At 47.2% G+C, this 17,369-nt stretch overlaps 1 protein-coding gene across 10 annotated transcripts in view; it reads right to left on the bottom strand.

Moving 5' to 3' along the window:
* Positions 1-12,731: 12,731 nt before the first annotated feature.
* TSNARE1 (t-SNARE domain containing 1) overlaps positions 12,732-17,369 on the bottom strand; it is a 731,183-nt gene continuing 726,545 nt past the window's right edge. For all 10 annotated transcript variants that reach the window (XM_075920025.1, XM_075920027.1, XM_075920028.1 and 7 more), the window contains one exon: positions 12,732-16,251. In XM_075920025.1, the coding sequence (XP_075776140.1) occupies positions 16,171-16,251 (81 nt within the window). In that variant the 3' untranslated portion in view covers positions 12,732-16,170. The remainder of the gene's footprint in view (positions 16,252-17,369) is intronic.

The raw sequence follows: 17,369 nt of genomic DNA, 5'->3' as shown, positions 1-17,369 counted from the left end.
TTTTCCTCCCTGCCTCTGAATTGATATTTTGATATTTGTATGTAGAGTTCACATTATTTTTGGCCATTCTCATGGGGTGGCTTCCTCTCTGCTCTACATAATTAGGGTCAAGGTTGAGAAGGCCACCTGGCTATACAAGTGGAAGGCCACAAAAAGTTTTAAGCCCTCGAAAACATGAATTCTGATCAATGAAACAGTATTGCCAGGATGACAAAGAAGCTGTCCTTGGGCATCTGTTAGGGGTAGAGCTATGCTCTGTGATTGGGGCGGGGGGGAGAAGGCGGGTAGCCTGGAACCCTAATAAAGATGTGGAAGACTCAGGCTATGCTGTGGTGGCTGTGGGACCCAAATGGGTTTATTGGCATTCATCTGGGATGACCCGGCTGTCTCAAATTATTTAGCTGGTAAGTTCACAGTGCCAAGCACAATGGAGTCCCAGTCTTGATAACACCTCTAGGCGCTACTAGCTACTACAGAATGAACCTCTGTAAACCGGACGCCTCTGGTCCGCCAACGTAGAATCATGGAACACTGGAACGGGAAGGGACTCAAGAGGTCATCGAGTCCAGTCCCCTGCCCTCACAGCAGGACCAAGCACCGTCTAGTGTTGCCAGATATGCCCAATACTCTGGGGTATGTTCATTTATTAGGGTTACTCTTATGGGACTAGGGGGAAGTTAATAATTCTATCAGGGTATGTCTACACTACCCCGCTAGTTCGAACTAGCGGGGTAATGTATGCATACCGCACTTGCTAATGAAGCCCGGGATTTGAATTTCCCGGGCTTCATTAGCATAAGCGGGGAGCCGCCATTTTTAAATCCCCGCTGCTTCGAACCCCGTGTAGCGCGGCTACACGGGGCTCGAACTAGGTAGTTCGGACTAGGGTCCTATTCCGAACTACCGTTACTCCTCGTGAAACGAGGTGTACCGGTAGTTCGGAATAGGCACCCTAGTCCGAACTACCTAGTTCGAGCCCCGTGTAGCCGCGCTACACGGGGTTCGAAGCAGCGGGGATTTAAAAATGGCGGCTCCCCGCTTATGCTAATGAAGCCCGGGAAATTCAAATCCCGGGCTTCATTAGCAAGTGCGGTATGCATACATTACCCCGCTAGTTCGAACTAGCGGGGTAGTGTAGACATACCCTCAGTGTGCAGCTTGTGCTTACATGTGCTCTCATATGGAGCTGAATTCTCCCCGCTGAATTCTCCCCGCTGCCAATTCCCCCTCCCACTGGAGCTCTCCTGCAGGAACTAGGTTCCTCAGGATGGGGTTCTTCCCATCTTAGAAACACAGAGACACTACCACCCACTAAGAGAGCACATCTGAGAGGACTCAGTAATCAGCACTCACAAGCTGACCCTTCATATGTCCCTGGACTTAGCAGGCTGGGTTAACAGCAAAGCCACACTGCACCCTCATGAGCCTTTGGACTCCGTGGACTGGATTAAACAGCACTTTAAGCTGCCATCCTCCTATGCACCTCCCTACCCCACTTTCACACCACAGTCATTCGCTGGTAAAACCACACAATGAGCAAACCCCATAGGATTTTGGGCATGTCACAGGATTGACTCAGCACCACGGCGCCCCCAGCCAGCTGTCCAGGGAATTGGTTCTTCTCGGCCTTGCGGGGTGTCCTTCTCTCTGGGGTGTCTCCCCGTATTTCTCTTGGATCACGGCAGCCTCTTCCAGACACTCTACTCACACTCCAGGGTCCTCTCCTTCACAGAGCCCCTAGTCTCCTCCTTAGGAGCAAAAGCCTGGAAGCTTGTCCGGCCAGAGCTAGCCTGCCCTGGCCCTGGCCCTGGCCCTGGCCCTGGCCCTGGCCCTGGCCCTGGCCCTGGCTCCAGAGAGCCACCAGTTTCCCTAGCAGCTAGGCTCTCACCGCTTTCTCTCATGAGCAGCGGACCCCTCTCCCTTATATAGCTCCCAGCTGGGCCCTCATCACTAGAACTGCCTCAGCTGGGGCTTGGCTCCCAGCCTCTGCTCCCGGCTGGGGTTTTGCCCTTAAAGGGCCAGTGCAGGGCAAGCGCCTGCCACAGGGCACTACGGGGATCTTTAGTTTGGGTACAGGAAGCGTTGTTGCAGAGCGAATGGGGAAGCCAAAACAACACCCCCTGAGGAAGAGTGAGCGAATGAGAAAGTAAAAGAGAGCGACATAACCAGCTTAACAATGAAAGTTATTTATTTAAGCTATTTATTTCTGGGTAGTGAATATATATATATATGGGGAGCCAAACACACAAAAGAGTTACAATATTAAATCTAAATTGAAACTGATTACAAATGTTAGGGCTAGCTAACCATATAACAGTTTACATAGGGCAGGGTCAGAAGGCTATGATTAGAGAGAGGTAGTTGTGGGGCGGGCGGGGGAGAAAGGAGTGCACAGCCCTTAGCATGATCAGACAGGAGATGAAGATGTCTCAATGGAACTGATGAAGTTTAAATCCAGGTAGCAGAACAGTTTTTCTTGGGCCAGGGTAGGAGTTTTTATAGAGATAGGACAATCGTTCAAAGAGAACACTGGATTTCTTTACGGGTAAACAGAGGCGAGACAATAGAGACTGATCACACCTGCTTCTGGGCGATGTTCCTTGAACGAGCTCACAATGCAACGAGGCAGTTTCCGTATTTTGGATATCAATAGGATCCATTACGAGAATTGGTCTGATACTGACTACTTTGGGTGTGAGCAGGCCTGGGTCTCCCATAATTCAGTTCGGTTCCTGCTTTGGAAGAGCTGTTCTCCATTCTGCATGCTAATGGAGATGTCTCTCTGTTCTATCTTAAAAGCAGATGTGGCTGGGGTATTCGCTTAATTCTATCACCCTTGTCTGGAGGAGTTTAGGTGGGTCTTCCACCGGTCTTTTGTTGCTTTGTCTTTGATTCAAGCAGAGGCCTGGGAGGGGGATGGTTTTCCATGAGTGTCACTCCCCAAGAGCACAGGGCTAACAGGTGGCTATGCTCTGGTTCCCCAAGAACACAGAGCTGGTAGGTAACCCTAGATCAGCCCTGATGTTAAATATCACTGTCTAGATCATCCCGGATGTTAAACTGCTCTTAAATATCTCCAGTGATGGAGATTCCACAACCTCCCTGGGCAATTGATTCCAGTGTTTCACCACCTGGGCAGTTAGGAAGTTTTTCCTAATGTCCAACCACTATCAAAAGTGTTCAAAAGGACCATGGATGTTCCAGGACCAGAGAGGCACAGTGGAGGGGTGGTGGCTTGGGCTGCAAGGAAGGTGGGGGTACTGGCAGGGCAGCGGGGTGGGGGAGGAGCAGTCCAGGGGGCCCAGTAACAGGGGGGTTAGATATGACTTCCCCAGATCTGAGAAGGTCGAACCTGTATTATTAATACATCATTCGTGACTTTCGTGTTCATCCCAAACTTCTGATGCCAATCACACCGTGCCTTCCTGAGCCCTCTTATCCCTGTTGAGAACATCACTCCAGCGTACTCGGTCACAGCCATGCCTGGGCAGGGAAGCAGCGAGGGAGGGCTTTTCACGCAGGCGTGCGTGCCTGACCCATATATGTATTTTGGACGGTCCCATCCAAACCGTGGGTTTAACTTTGAGCTTGTTCTTAAGTCCCATGAACTTCCTGTGGGACGGAAGGGGCAAACTTAAATGCTGACCTGAATGGAGGTGTCTGTTAGTGGGGGGAGAGCGGACACGTCCATGTGTCACGTGGGAAAGCGTTCACGGTCACTCAGGGCAATGACACGGGAATGAGGGGACTCTCCGTTCGGAGGGAAATTCTGGGACTCACACGGCCAGACAGGAAAAATGCGAAGCCTGTAAATCAAGCCTATTGCTCTGAACGAAGTCCCCTCAGTTGTGAGATTGTCGGCGGAGCATCCTACTATTAACATGGAGGGTGAAGATATAAATAGATCTCAGGGATCTTGTGACAACACATAAATCATTCAGGGTTTGCTCTTGTCACTCACCGTGTTTATCCCTTTGTGGCTGCCCATCACTCAGTCTCTTGACTGATTTTTTGATCTAAGTAGATTGATCAGAGCTGGGAAGCCTCTCACAGGTCAAAATCCCATGGAGTTTTGGCTGCAGGGGATTTGCAGAAGCAGGCTCCCAGGAAATAGAGGCTGGAATGAGGCAGTGCGTCATCTGTAATGGAAGAGGTGCTGGGCTCAAGCCATTTTTTTTACATCTCGGCCTGATGCGGCAAACCCAGAGGAGCCAAGGCTAGGAACTGACAAGCCTCGAAGTGTCAGGGCTCAGCCCTGGCAAGAATTAAGCAAGGAAATTATGGCTTCGTTCCCAAAAGCAACTATGTAAAAATTAGGGATGTAACGAGGGATGTAAAAAAAGGAATAAAAATATTAGCTGTGTAACTGATCACATTTCTTTCCGTTACAGTTAACCACAGGACAGCTAGCTGCCTGCTGCTGGTCCCGCGGGGCTACCAGAGGTGCAGAGCTTCCTGCTGCTGGCCCATGCTGATTTTAACCATTAATGGTAACTGATAAGCAGGCCCAAGCAGGACCGATAAGCAGGCCCGAGAAGGCTTGATAAGCAGGCCGAAGCAGGACCAATAGATAGGCCAAAGCAGGATTGCTAGGAGGTCTAACTGGAGCAGCCCACCTGCTTGCTTGCAGGATCCCAGTTAAGCGGCGACCCATAACACCTTACCGGTTAACTGCTTAAAGAGGATTTTACATCCCTAGTAAAAAGGGTCTCGGGCCTGGTCTACACACAATGCCTTGGTCTGAATAGATTTCTACAAGTACAAGCCTTAGCATGGATGCAGCATTGATGCCTTACACCAGCATAGCTCATTCACACCGGTGCCACTATCATCACGCGGGAGTAGGCAGCAGGTTTAAAACAAAAAAAGGAAGTTTTTCTTCACTCAGTGCACAACCTGTGGAACTCCTTGCCAGAGGATGCAGTGAAGGCTAGAACTTTAACAGGGTTCAGAAAAGAGCTAAATAAATTCATGGAGGGTAGGTCCATCACTGGCTATTAGCCAGTATGGGTAGGAATCGTGTCCCTAGCCTCTGTTTCTCTGGAGGTGGATGACAGGAAGGATCACATGAGGTTTACCTGTTGTGATCCCTCCTTCTGGGGCATCTGGAATAGGCCACTGTCAGCAGACAGGATACTGAGCTACATGGATCTTTGATCTGACCCAATATGGCCGTTCTTATGTTCAGTTCTGGTGTTCACTAAGAACTTAGAGAAGGTACAGAGAAGTGCCATAATAAATTACTAAAAGTATTTGAAAGCAAGCTTTACACTCCAGGAATTCAATCTATTCATACCTATGAGGGAACAGACTTTTATAACGGGGGGCTCTTCAGTCTAGCAGACCAGGGCATTGTAAGATCCAGTAATTGTAAGCTGAAGCTCAACAAATGTAAGCTAGAGATAAGGGGTATATGGCTTGCAGCATAGAGGAAATTTGACTAAATGAGCACAACAATCTCTTCTGCCGTGGGTACTCTGTCAGTCTACGAATGTGGTGAATCTGCATTCATGCTGCAGGCTGGAAGGGACTGACAGCTCTGAAAGAACAGTTTGCACTGTGCTTGACAGTGAGGCCTACCTGCAGCCAAGAAAGAACAAAAGTAAAGCCTGCATGAGCAAGCACACCGGGGGGACCAGATTCTCAGCTGGTGCAAATCAGGATAGCTGACGTTAGTCAAGGGAGCTATGCCAGTTCATGCGACCTGAGGATCTGGCCCAATGTGTGTGTGGCTCTTCTGTGACAGTTTGCAGTGGCGTGAACCCAAAATAGCTGCCTGGCTTTGCAAACGGCAATTGGAGAGATGTAAAGGAGTGTACACAGAAAACGAAAACGCCGTAACAGTTATGCTACTAAATACACCATCACTTTCATAGGGAGTCTAGGGCTACCTAGGTTCCTTCCTTCCACCTCCCTGAGCTTCTAAGCCTTGCTCTTCCGGGGTCTGCATCCGGTAAAGTGCTGTCTCTACCACCTGAACCGTGTAACATCTTTCTCGTCCAATTTCTCTCTTCTAAAGCTCCACTGTCAAGGATTGTTAGGCAGAGAATTTGACAGGTACCTTCACAGTTGTTCTCAGTTCCATGGTAGGGCGCAGCTTAGGGATTCCAGGGGTATCCCTTAAAAAACAGAATGCTTTTGCTGTACAGCCAATCTTTGCTGCTGTAACAACAGTTTATCTTCAGCGCCAGCTTAAAAAAAGTGGATTCGGTTTTTGCAGCTGTGGCGGCCACAGGCCAAATGGCCCCCTCTCTTATACACAGACTCCAGCTTGTTTTTCTCTTTTCTTTTTTCAAGCTCTTTTGGGGAAAAGACCTTGGGGTACCCCTGGGGTTGGTTTCAAGTGTCCATCCTGGTTTGTAGATTCAAAAGCACTTGATGGTGGCAGCGGATCCCCCAAAATCTGGGTATTAGGATTCTGGGGGGAAGTTTTTGTACCAGAGCCTGTAAAGGGAAGGTTTTAGAGCACTCTTGAGGGCCCCCATTTCTGCATTCATCGTGCCAGAGTGGGGAACAGCCTTGACACCCCCCTTCAGGTAGCTGAAAGCTGCTATCAAATCCCCCCCACCCCCTTCTCTTCTGCACACTAAATAGACCCAACTCCCTCAGCCTCTCCTCATAGGTCATGTGCTCCAGCCCCCTCATCAATTGTGTTGCCTCTGGCTGGACTCACTCCAAGGCATCCACATCCTTTCTGTGATGGGGAGGAGAGGCAGAATTGGATGCAGTGCTCCAGATGTGGCCTCACTAGAGCCAAATAAAGGGGAATAATCACTTCCCTAGATCTGCTGGCAACGCTCCTACTAATGCACCCTAATATGCCATTCGCCATCTTGGCTACAAGGGCGCCCTGTTGGCTCATATCCAGCTTCTCATCCACTGTAATAATCTTTTCTGCCGAACTGCTGCTCAGTCAGTCGGTCCCCAGCCTGTAACCATGCTTGGGATTCTTCCGTCCCAAGGGCAGGACTCTGCACTTGTCCTTGTACAAACTTCTCCCCACACAACTCAACCAATGCTCTTCCCTCCCAATCCAAAGCCAATGGAAATTCATCCTTTGACTTCAGTGGAGTTTTGAGCAGGCCCCTAGCACTTCCCAGGCTATTCCAGTCCTCCTGGAATTTCCCCCTTCAGGATCTAGTGTGGACCTCACACTTCTCAGCTTGGCCAAAGCAACTCCATCCTGACCCACAGCATTTCCTGTTATTCCTGTGCATCTCTGGACCAGAGGGCGAGGCTTGGCTTACATTGCTCTTCATTGAGATGAGCACAGCTGGGATCTAAGATGAGGTGATCGGCCTCTGTTTTACTTGTCACTTGGGCTGTGCGCTGACATGTATGTCCTTGGGGGTGCAAATCAGATGCACCGATCATCTCGACCTCCGAGCCCTCAGACCTCATGGTTATCTCCCGCAGACCAACGCACTTGTCAATCCAATGACGAGTCCCCGATGTCCCAGCAAGCGGGGTGGACCTCATTAGAGTCACGCGAGACGAAGGCGCCTACACGGCTTTGCTGAGTAGCAGACAAAAGCGGAATGGAGAAAATGTTGCTTCAAGCCACCAGCTCAGTGCCAGCTGGGACTATCTACACAGGCAGCACTCCAGGGCCTTCACTGTGTCAGCGCATGGCTGCATCTCTGTCACTTCTACATGTATCCCAATTGCCTGCTCCTTCCCTCAGGCCAAGGGCTAGCACTGACAATGCCAGCTTGGATGCGCCAGCCCTACCTGAGTTCCTGCAGCGTTACTTACCTACAGCAGGAGAGCGCTCAGTCCCGAGTAAGCCTCCCGTTGATCACGTCCTTTTAGATTTTTTCTTGTTTAAAGAGAGACAGAGAAGCTCAAAATCATGGGGAAGGTCTTATGTCACTTAACTCTGTGGCCTTCAGTGGAGACACTCCTGTTTCCTACTAGATGAGGCTCCGTCCTAGTCATGTTTTAAAAGCAAGTTCCCTTGCTTGTGTCTGCTACGAAGCGTAGGCGAATGAAGGTGGAACCATCCCCCTGATGTGATATGGCCACCGGGAACCATCATGGGTGATCTTGGTGCAGAACAAGGCCCCTCCCGGTGGGTAGTTTATTTCTGAAGGGCTCAGCTCAGAGACTGCAAACGAAAAATCCCTGCCTATGTAACCCACACATCTCCTGGGTGTGGTGCATTGTCCCATGGAGTGACACACAGACCGCTGACAGAGAGAGGATGAGTGTGCTCCACAGCCTTAGCTGAGAGCCAGCTGGCCTTGAGCTCAGGCTGTAGAGGCTTATGCACTAAGCTCCAAGGGTTGCAGGTTCAGTTCCACCTGTTGGTGTTGTGCCTTGCCTCAGGCCACATTCCAATGCTGCTTTTCAGAGCGGCTCCCATTGGCCTGTGCGATTTCAAGAGCTGCAACATGGGTGACTGCCAGTCTAGCTGGTGGTAACTGACATCCATGGAGGTGAAGATCTGCATATACACAGCGGGGATTTGCAGGGCTCTCCCTTTGGAAATGCCAGGTCTCTAAGCTGAGACATGTATTTCGAAATGAGCAGCAGAGGGCATCCAGCAGTGACTCAGCTCTTAGGAAAAGAGCAACGTAGAAAGATTCGTTGGGCCCATATTGTGAATCACCGTACAAGTAATCCAAGCAATTCGGAAATCAATTTCACATCGGAGAGAGAGCAAACGCTGCTTCCTTGCGATGGCAGACACATGCTGAGTCCACTTAACAAAACACAATGAAATGACTTCAGCAGCAGCCGTTTCAACATATGCTGGGGACTGTGCAATGTTTTCTGCAGGAAGGTCAGGAAACAGGCACACCTCGTAGGTTGACTGTTCGTAATTGAGCACCGCCAGCATGACAATGGACATAGAATCAACTTGAGAACTGTACACAGTCAGCACACTACAGCCATAGAATCAGCCCCACAACTGGGCACAGTCAGCATACTACAGCCATAGAATCACCGTGCAACTGGACACAGTCAGAATACTACAGTCATAGAATCAGCCCGCACCTGGGCACAGTCAGCATACTACAGCCATAGAATCACCCCGCAACTGGGCACAGTCAGCACACTACAGCCATAGAATCACCCCGCAACTGGGCACAATCAGAATACTACAGCAATAGAATCAGCCCCGCAGCTGGGCACAGTCAGCATACTACAGCCATAGAATCACCCCGCAACTGGGCACAGTCAGAATACTACAGCCATAGAATCAGCCCCGCAACTGGGCACAGTCAGCACAGCAACAGCCACAGAATCAGCCCTACAACTGAGCACTCAGCACAGCAACAGCCGTAGAATCAGTTCCACAATTGAGCACAGTCAGCAAGGCAACAGCCATTGAATCAGCCCTGCAATTGAGCACAATCTTCAGGCAATGGCCACAGAAAAAGCCCCACCACTGTGCCCAGACAGCATGATTGAACCAGACTGTAGTAAGCGTTAGAGACGGAATTCTTCTGAAGGGCGTAAGGCACATCAGCTCAGGGATAAATGACTCACTGTATGTCCATGGCTGGTCAAGTCAGATGACTTGAGCTCCTAGGTCTCAGACTCCAGGGTTTAAAAATCACTGTGCAGGTGTTCGGCCTCAGACTGGACCTTAAGCTCTGGGACCTTTGGTAGATGGAAGGTCCTATCAGCTAACCTCAAACTCATGTTTGTTGTTATCCTTATGTAACGTCCTCTCTTGCATTGCAGGTTAATGGAGTCCCTCGGGGCTTTTAAGAGGTGTCTTTAGGCGCTGGGGGCAATTATTTTTACAGCTTCAGTGGAGTAGCTGAGTTAGTCTGTAACTGGAAAAACTTAAAAAAACCCACCAACTAGTCTTGCAGCAGCTTAAAGACTAACCAAAACATGTAGATGCGCTTTTGTGGGCACAACCCACTTCTTCAGATGACATTATATGTGTTATGCCTCTGGGCTTTTCAAGAAGTTCTACGTCCAAGGCTATATCTTCTCCAGAGTCCAAATCCCCAACAAACTCGCTTAATGTTCTGCTTCTCTTGTGTGTGATGTGACATCCAACCGTTCCTGGATTCCACTTCTCTGCAGAGAGCAGGTGCTGATTGATCATCACTAGTGTCCATCTTTTGGTTTCACACATTTCCCTGCTCTCTCGGGTTCTGAGCCCAGTGACGGAGGGAGAACGGCTCTTGCACAAAAGGTTTTTTTTGCGCAAAAAGGCGCCGTCTACACAGTGCTTTTTTGGGCAAAAATCTCTTGAACAAAAGGAGGAGGAAATGCAAATGAGAGTGCAACATATGCAAATGAGTGCTCCATTTGCATTTGCTCTTCCGCAAGAGGCTCGTAGTGTAGATGAAGCCTAGGTGTGTGGGTTATACTGGCACTGTGGCTACCATCCCTGGACTACAATAAGTGGGACATTCACTGCACCCTTTGTACAGTGACTAAGGTTTAAAGACGATCATACCAGTGACTTTCTAACCGTTTGTTTTGCTAGCTAGAACACAATCAACTGAATATACTCATGCCAATTACCAAAAGCCTCTCAGCCCCAGAACCAGCCATCTTTTATTGTGAAGCTGGTCAATTTCCACCATCCCTGTGCATGAGCATCAACCAATTTACTGTTAAGCAGAATGAAATCTATTCACTTTCTGTCCAGGACAATGTCAGACCAGGTAAGTCAGAGCCTCTGCTGTCCACTGCAAACCATAAATTCTAGGATCATCAATACAGGAAAGGAACCAATTAAACTTCCTTCTTGCATTGCACCAAGTTGCCCCAGACCAATTATAACTATTTTTCTTTTTGGGCTAATTAGGTTCAACTCAGCTCTGCTGTGTGGAGAGTGATAATGAATGAACACATGAGAAACACAGCTCAGAAGCCATGTGAGGGATCATTAATATGCTCTCGGCTGCTGCTTTGGAAAAAAGACTCTACCTAATTATGTGGGTTAATGCACTCGTACTCTGTGGATGAATTGCAGCCATTTCCAATGTCTTGAGGCCCCTTCGACCGATGGAACTGCAGATTAATAAGCAGTTAGTGAGTGATCGGCCGAACTGTCCTATCACTCTTTCACTTTTCATTTGGCATATTGCTCCTCCGTCACACTCCAAGTCCCCCCACACAAAGAACTCCAATTCTTTGTTGTATCTCAGAAATTTGCTAGGTAGGAAATGAACAAAATCGGTAACTGATGAGATACAGCACTTGATGTTTCCAACTTCAGTGGGCTTTGGATCACACCGATGATGCACAAGAAAAAGAGTTGTCTCACTAGTACAGAAGTTTTAGGAGTCTTCTATTTCATTTGTTAGGTGCGTTTTTATCAGTGACTTTTAGTTCTCATGGTACACCACAATGGAGACAGTAGAAAAACTTAAAGGAAAACAGAGAGTGAGATGAAAGGCCTGCCAAGCTAGGATTGGAACTGACAGGACTGGAGACTGTATACCTCACTATAGCCATAAAAATGGATGCAATGATGTTATATTTGCTTACCAATATTCACGAGCACAGACCTGAGACGATTTTATCTGGGGGTTCAGAGAGGTGTGCAGCTGCTACATTCAGTCACTCATTATGCTGCTGAAAACTATGACAAACACACCACGGGGTGCTGCTTTTGTAATGTGCTCACAGTTTGATTCATGAACGACTAGTTAGATCCTCAGTGTGACACTGCATCCCCATCTTTTTATGGACATACATTTTTAAATATGAATAGGCATAACCGGAACATGCTTTATGTAAATTAGGCTATTTTACCTATTCTTAGGGAGCCTGTAAGACCCTGAATATATTTATTTTATTTGTGTGAAGGTATCATTCTTGTATATGAAGTTAGAATTATGAATTATAATCCCATTTATATAACAAAAGCTGCCATTGAAGGTCATTAGCAGTACTCAAGGAACTTAATGGCACGGTGCTCAAGGTAATGATCTGTGATAGCCTTGTTTTTCCTGTAAGCCTGAATGATGGTTAGTCCTACATAGACATGTGACCATGCCACCAGGTTCTGGAATTCATCTTGAATTGTGTACTTTTCCATGGAACTCAGGAGACTTGAAGTTGTCCCATATGGGGAATTCTATATAGGAGATGGGAAGCAAACAATGATTGTCTTCCTAAACTTTGTGGGCTTGCTCTGTGTAATGTTTTTATACAGAGTAAGATGGAGTTATCTGGGATTTTGATCCCACTGAGGTTATGCACCTGAGTGCTGTGTCTAAGTCCCTGTGATGGAGCCCTCCCAGAGCTGAGCAGTTTTCAGTGTCTGTGTTGCTCTGCTAAGGCCTCTAACCCAACTCTGTGACTTTGCTAGGGGCAGAACTTCTGGCTCAGCGGGACAGGGCAGTGGGGTATCCCAGAAGGCAGGCAGGCAGGCTCAGTGGCATGACCAGCAAATCATGTGACAGTCTCAAGGAGAGCTCTGTGATCGAACCCGTCACACTCAGCTTATTACATTTTTGTTCTGTTCCTTGAATTGTTTTTTGAGTTCCCTTCTCTTTACTTTTCTTTCACACTTGGCAGGATTCAGAGACTCCTCAGTAGCACGCACAAAAGCAACGTTTTTCTCTTGTAGTTCTCATTATTCACATCCAGATGCTCCCCGTGTTTCTAGCTGGGCATTTTGCCCACCCAGAACTGCCAGCTCTTGGGGGTTTGGGCTCAGAAGTCTGCACTGTGTGATACGTTAAGTAAGAAGAGACAGTGCCAATGTGTGTATTCAGAGTATTTATACAAATGAATGTGGGCATCGACAGGGTACATAGCAGTTTAATGGTATTGCTGGATTAATAGGTCATGGAAATGGGAGGAAGAATGTGCCTTCGTAGTGTGCAAATCAATGAAAAACATAAATTCAGAGTTAATACATTGGTTTACAGAAATCTTACAGAATCGGTATGTCGAACATATCTCTTTTCATCGTCGATACATGCTCTACCACTACCAGAGTTCCCAGTGAGGATTTGTAAATGGGCAAGGGATAGCAAACACTGCCTTTCATCTGTGGGTCACTGGTTCAAAGGCCCCAGAAGCTAGTGACCCATAATGGTTCCCATCTAACAGCTATTTGACAGTCTCAGTTCAGAACAGGTGCCCATTAGATTGCAACAACCCACTAGCACCAGTGGTGAGACTCGGCAAACCTGCCAGTAGTCTGAGATCTGGGCTTGAATTGTAAAGAGATCCCAAGCAGAAGAGATAATATCTCAGGGTGCATCTACACAGCAGCGTTATTTTGGAACAACGGTCATTATTCCGAAATAACAATGCGAGCGCCTACACAGCAATTCCATTATTTAGAAATAAATTAAAAATAACAGATGGCTTACTCTGACTTCTGTAAACCACTTTCCACGAGGAATGACGCCTCTTCCGAAATAGCTATTTCAGGATAGCAGTAGTGTGGACGCTCCACTGCAGCTATTTCGAAATAGCTCCTTCTCAGGGCCACTCAAAGTAATTCCTCCCCAGTTCTTCCTGGGGCTCTAAATCAAGATTGCGCTTCTACATTAGGGAAGCCTGCCTTGGACTAATTTTGAGGCTTCCCTGTAGTGTAGACGTGCTATTTCGAAATTAGCTATTTCAGAGTATTTCTTCCGGAACAGCTTATTTCAAAATTAGCGTGTAGTGTAGACATACCCTCAGGGACCTGACTGAAAGGCAGAATAGTAGACACCACATTTTATATCTTTTGATAGCACTAAATTCACTTGAAAATATGTAAATGTCCATTCATCAAATGCTTAATGGTCATTCTGCACGTTGCTGATGTATATAACTAATACTTGGGTTGGGAGATGTACTATTATATGATCTTACAGTTTGGTTGTTTTTTTTTACCAAACCAAACTTCTTTGATTCTGTTAGAATGTAGGTTGTTTCCCCTTAGTGGTATTAAACACCTGCAAATCCCAGGGATTTCAGTGGGATGCAGCTGTGCCCAGCACCTCTCCGGAGCAAGCCAAGTCAATGGCAAAGCTCACACTGAATCAATGGTGCAAGAATGGTGCATGATCAAGCCAGTCTTAACACCCTGATCCTCAGTAAGTGTGACCTGGCCTAACTCTGTGGATGTCAAGGCAGCAGCTAAAGATCTGGTTCATGGTTTGCAGTGCTCAGTGATACGGAATATAGCGAGGTGGCCAACAGTTTTCACATGAAAAGCTTTTTGTTTGTGTTTGTTTCTTGTAAAAAATGGCCTCTTTTAAAAATGCCATTTTTGAGGGAGAAAATTGTTCCTATTTCCATTTCTCATAAAATTCTCCACATGGTCTTTTATTGAAAATTTAATCCAACTAATTTTCAACCCTTTTTGTTTACTGGAAACTGCATTTTCTTAATGGAAACTGGATTTTCAGTAAACGAAGCATGACAATGTTTATTTCAATTACATTTCCAATAAAATTTGCAATGTCACAAGATTGTTTTCCAGTTTTTAAATTAGCTCTAGTTATGTACTTCATGCCAGCCAGGTACTGTGGGGCTTAACCAATCCCAGGCACTGATCTTCCATTTCCGTATCCCCAAAATAAATAAACAGAGCTTTTAAGGCGTGTTTTGTGTGTGGAAAGCTCTGTCTATACCAGGGGTGGGATATAATTTTTGGTGGGGGAACCACTCCAAGATTTTGGTAAGTGATCAAGGGCTGCACTTTTTCTATGAAGTGGTATAGTGTCTGGGACCAAGGTTTGGTGCAGAAGGGAGCTCAGGTGGAGGACTGGGGGGTAGGAGAGGGTGTGCGGTCTGTGAGAGAGTTTGGGTGAAAGAGGGAGATTTTGACCTGGAGAAAGGGATTGGGGTGCAGGGTCTGGGAGTGGGTAGGAGTGAGGAGTAAATTTTAACCTTGGGAAGGGTATAGAAGGAGGTGAAGGGCATGGGATGGAATTGGGACCTGGGAGAGGAAGGGTGCAGAGGGTTCGGATGGTGACATGGAGCAGGGGATTGGGGTGTAGAATCAGGGAATTGGGTCTGGGTGCAGGAGAGGATTCTGGCCTGGAGGAGGGACGTAGCAGAGGGTACAGGGTCTGGAAGGGAGTAGTGACCTGGGGTGGTACAGAGAGTTTGAGGTGACCAGGAGGTAGTGACCTGGGGCAGGGTGTTGGGGGCTAGAGGGGTGGTACCAGAGGAAGGTTGGGAGGCACTGGGTGGGAGGCACTTATCTTAGGTGGCTCCCAGCCAGCAGCCCAACGGGGCACCCACGGCAGAGCCTCAAGCTGCTCAAAATGGCTGGAGGCTCCCTCCAGCTGCTATTCTGTGCTGTGTGCCCCTGATGGTGGAAGAGGAAGATTTTGTGCCCTCCCCCTGCCCTAGCCCAATCATCGCAGCTCCCATTGGCCAGTTTCGGGCCAATGGGAGCTGCGATGATTGGGCTGGGAGCTGGGGCAATGTGCAAAGTCCAAACCTCTCCCTCGTCAAGGTTGCCAGGTACCTAGAGGGAGCTGTCAGCCGTTCTGAGCAGCCTCGGACTGCAGCAGGCAGAGCAGCTGCCTCAGGGTCTTGGTGTGGTTGCCACAGGCTGGATCAAAATGCTTGATGGGCTAAATCTGGCCTGCAGTCCGTATCCTACCCACACCTGGTCTACACTGTGCTACAGTGCCAGTTACGTGGGTCTGAGCTACACCACACACCAAAGTCGTGCGTTGTAATTGTCCCATGTGGACAGACACCCACTAAATGGTACCTTAACATAGTTCTCTTGCAAACAGACAAACCCTAGAGCAACTAAACATCCAACTGGTCTGTTAATGACATGCATAATCCTAAATTGTCTTTTATGGTTTGCCCACGAGAGCAATTTCTAAAGCAGCAGTTTACTGTACGTGAGTTTCATCTGCCTATGCTAGATTATTTTTAAATCCTTTTAAAAAAAAAAGAAACAAACAAAACACATTGACTTTCATGGCTTTAAATGAACAAAATTAGTAATCAGGAACATGTTGAAAGAAAAAAAAACTTTTGAAAGATGAAGGAACATGTATTCCAGCTTGTGAAACGTGAAGCTTTGGCAGCAATAAAATAACATTCCCTAGATATATAGGACAAGGAAAATCCATATCACAAATACAGTGTGTGTCTTCAGTGAAAGGACTAAAAGAAAAAACATTCATGATTACTAATCAATGTTACAAAACCTAGCTTTTCTCTCCCGCAATGACAGGATTTATTAGTTACAGCAGCTCTAATATCACATTGTCAGTCAAGCAGAAATTGGTTTGTGGCCGGCATGTGAAGTACCTTCAAAGTCCATCCCATGTCATGGTGTGACCAGGTGCTCTGCAAAGAAAAGAATAACTGATCAGTATTTATGGGTCTATGGAGAATACTGATAGAAATGTAGCCGTGTTAGTCTGGTCTAGCTGAAACAAAAAACAGGTCTATGGAGCACTTTAAAGACTAACAAGATGGTTTATTAGGTGATGAGCTTTCGTGGGCCAGACCTACTTCCACTTATTTGATCTGAGGAAGTGGGTCTTGCCCACAAAAGCTCATCACCTAATAAACCATCTTGTTAGTCTTTAAAGTGCTACATAGTCCTGTTTTTTAGAGGTCTATGACATTTTCTGACCGTTGCTGATGCAAAATGCCAGTCCATGGAAGGATGGCTAGTGGAGACAATCCAAAAATAATACATAATCAGTAAGAAGGTGGACAGCCAAGCCTATAAAAATGGGCCTGCTTGGAGGCCAGACAGTCTAGGCATAAGGAAGAGAGCAGAGAATCCCGCCTGGAGCAGGCATATGAGTAGGAAGCAGAGGTCAAGCCCCAGGTTAGATCACAAGTCAGACCATATTTAGCAATCATGGCCATGTGGCCATTTGGCCACATCATAAAACCAAGCTATACATTATGGTAAGCGTTCATTTTCTCGCAAACAGTGGCTAACCATTTGTAACTAACATCAGTATCAATAAAATGTCCTGGCTCTGATATTATAGGTGCCTTCATAATGAGGTGGATACGCTGGTCCTGTCTGGAGCCAAAGAGTGAGGGGAAAGGTGTCTTATTATTCATTATTTTGTAACCCAACAATTTATTGGTGCCGATACCTGAAATCTTTTACAAGATGTACTAAAAACAAAAGCTTACACTCCTGTAAACCAGCAAGATAACAAAACAGATGAGCATGATCAAACCCTGACCATCCACAAAATATAAAACCACAAGTTATTTTAGTAGCAATTGTTTGTATTAGAATAGCTCTAATTGAGATCATGGTCCCAGTGTGCAAAGTGTCATACGTGCACAGAAAACAGCGGGTCTCCGAGTTGCGAACGGTTGACTTACGACTGTTCGCAGTTATGACCGAAGCTGTCGTAACTGGCGAACCCCGAGTTATGAACGTGATCCGTGCTTATGAACAGCACAGTCGCATGTAACTCTGTGGGGTCCGA

This window comes from Pelodiscus sinensis, chromosome 2, assembly GCF_049634645.1.
Source record: "Pelodiscus sinensis isolate JC-2024 chromosome 2, ASM4963464v1, whole genome shotgun sequence".
NCBI classification, from domain to species: domain Eukaryota; kingdom Metazoa; phylum Chordata; order Testudines; family Trionychidae; genus Pelodiscus; species Pelodiscus sinensis.
Note: the sequence above shows the minus strand (reverse complement) of the source record. Positions and strands in the feature narration are given on the sequence as shown.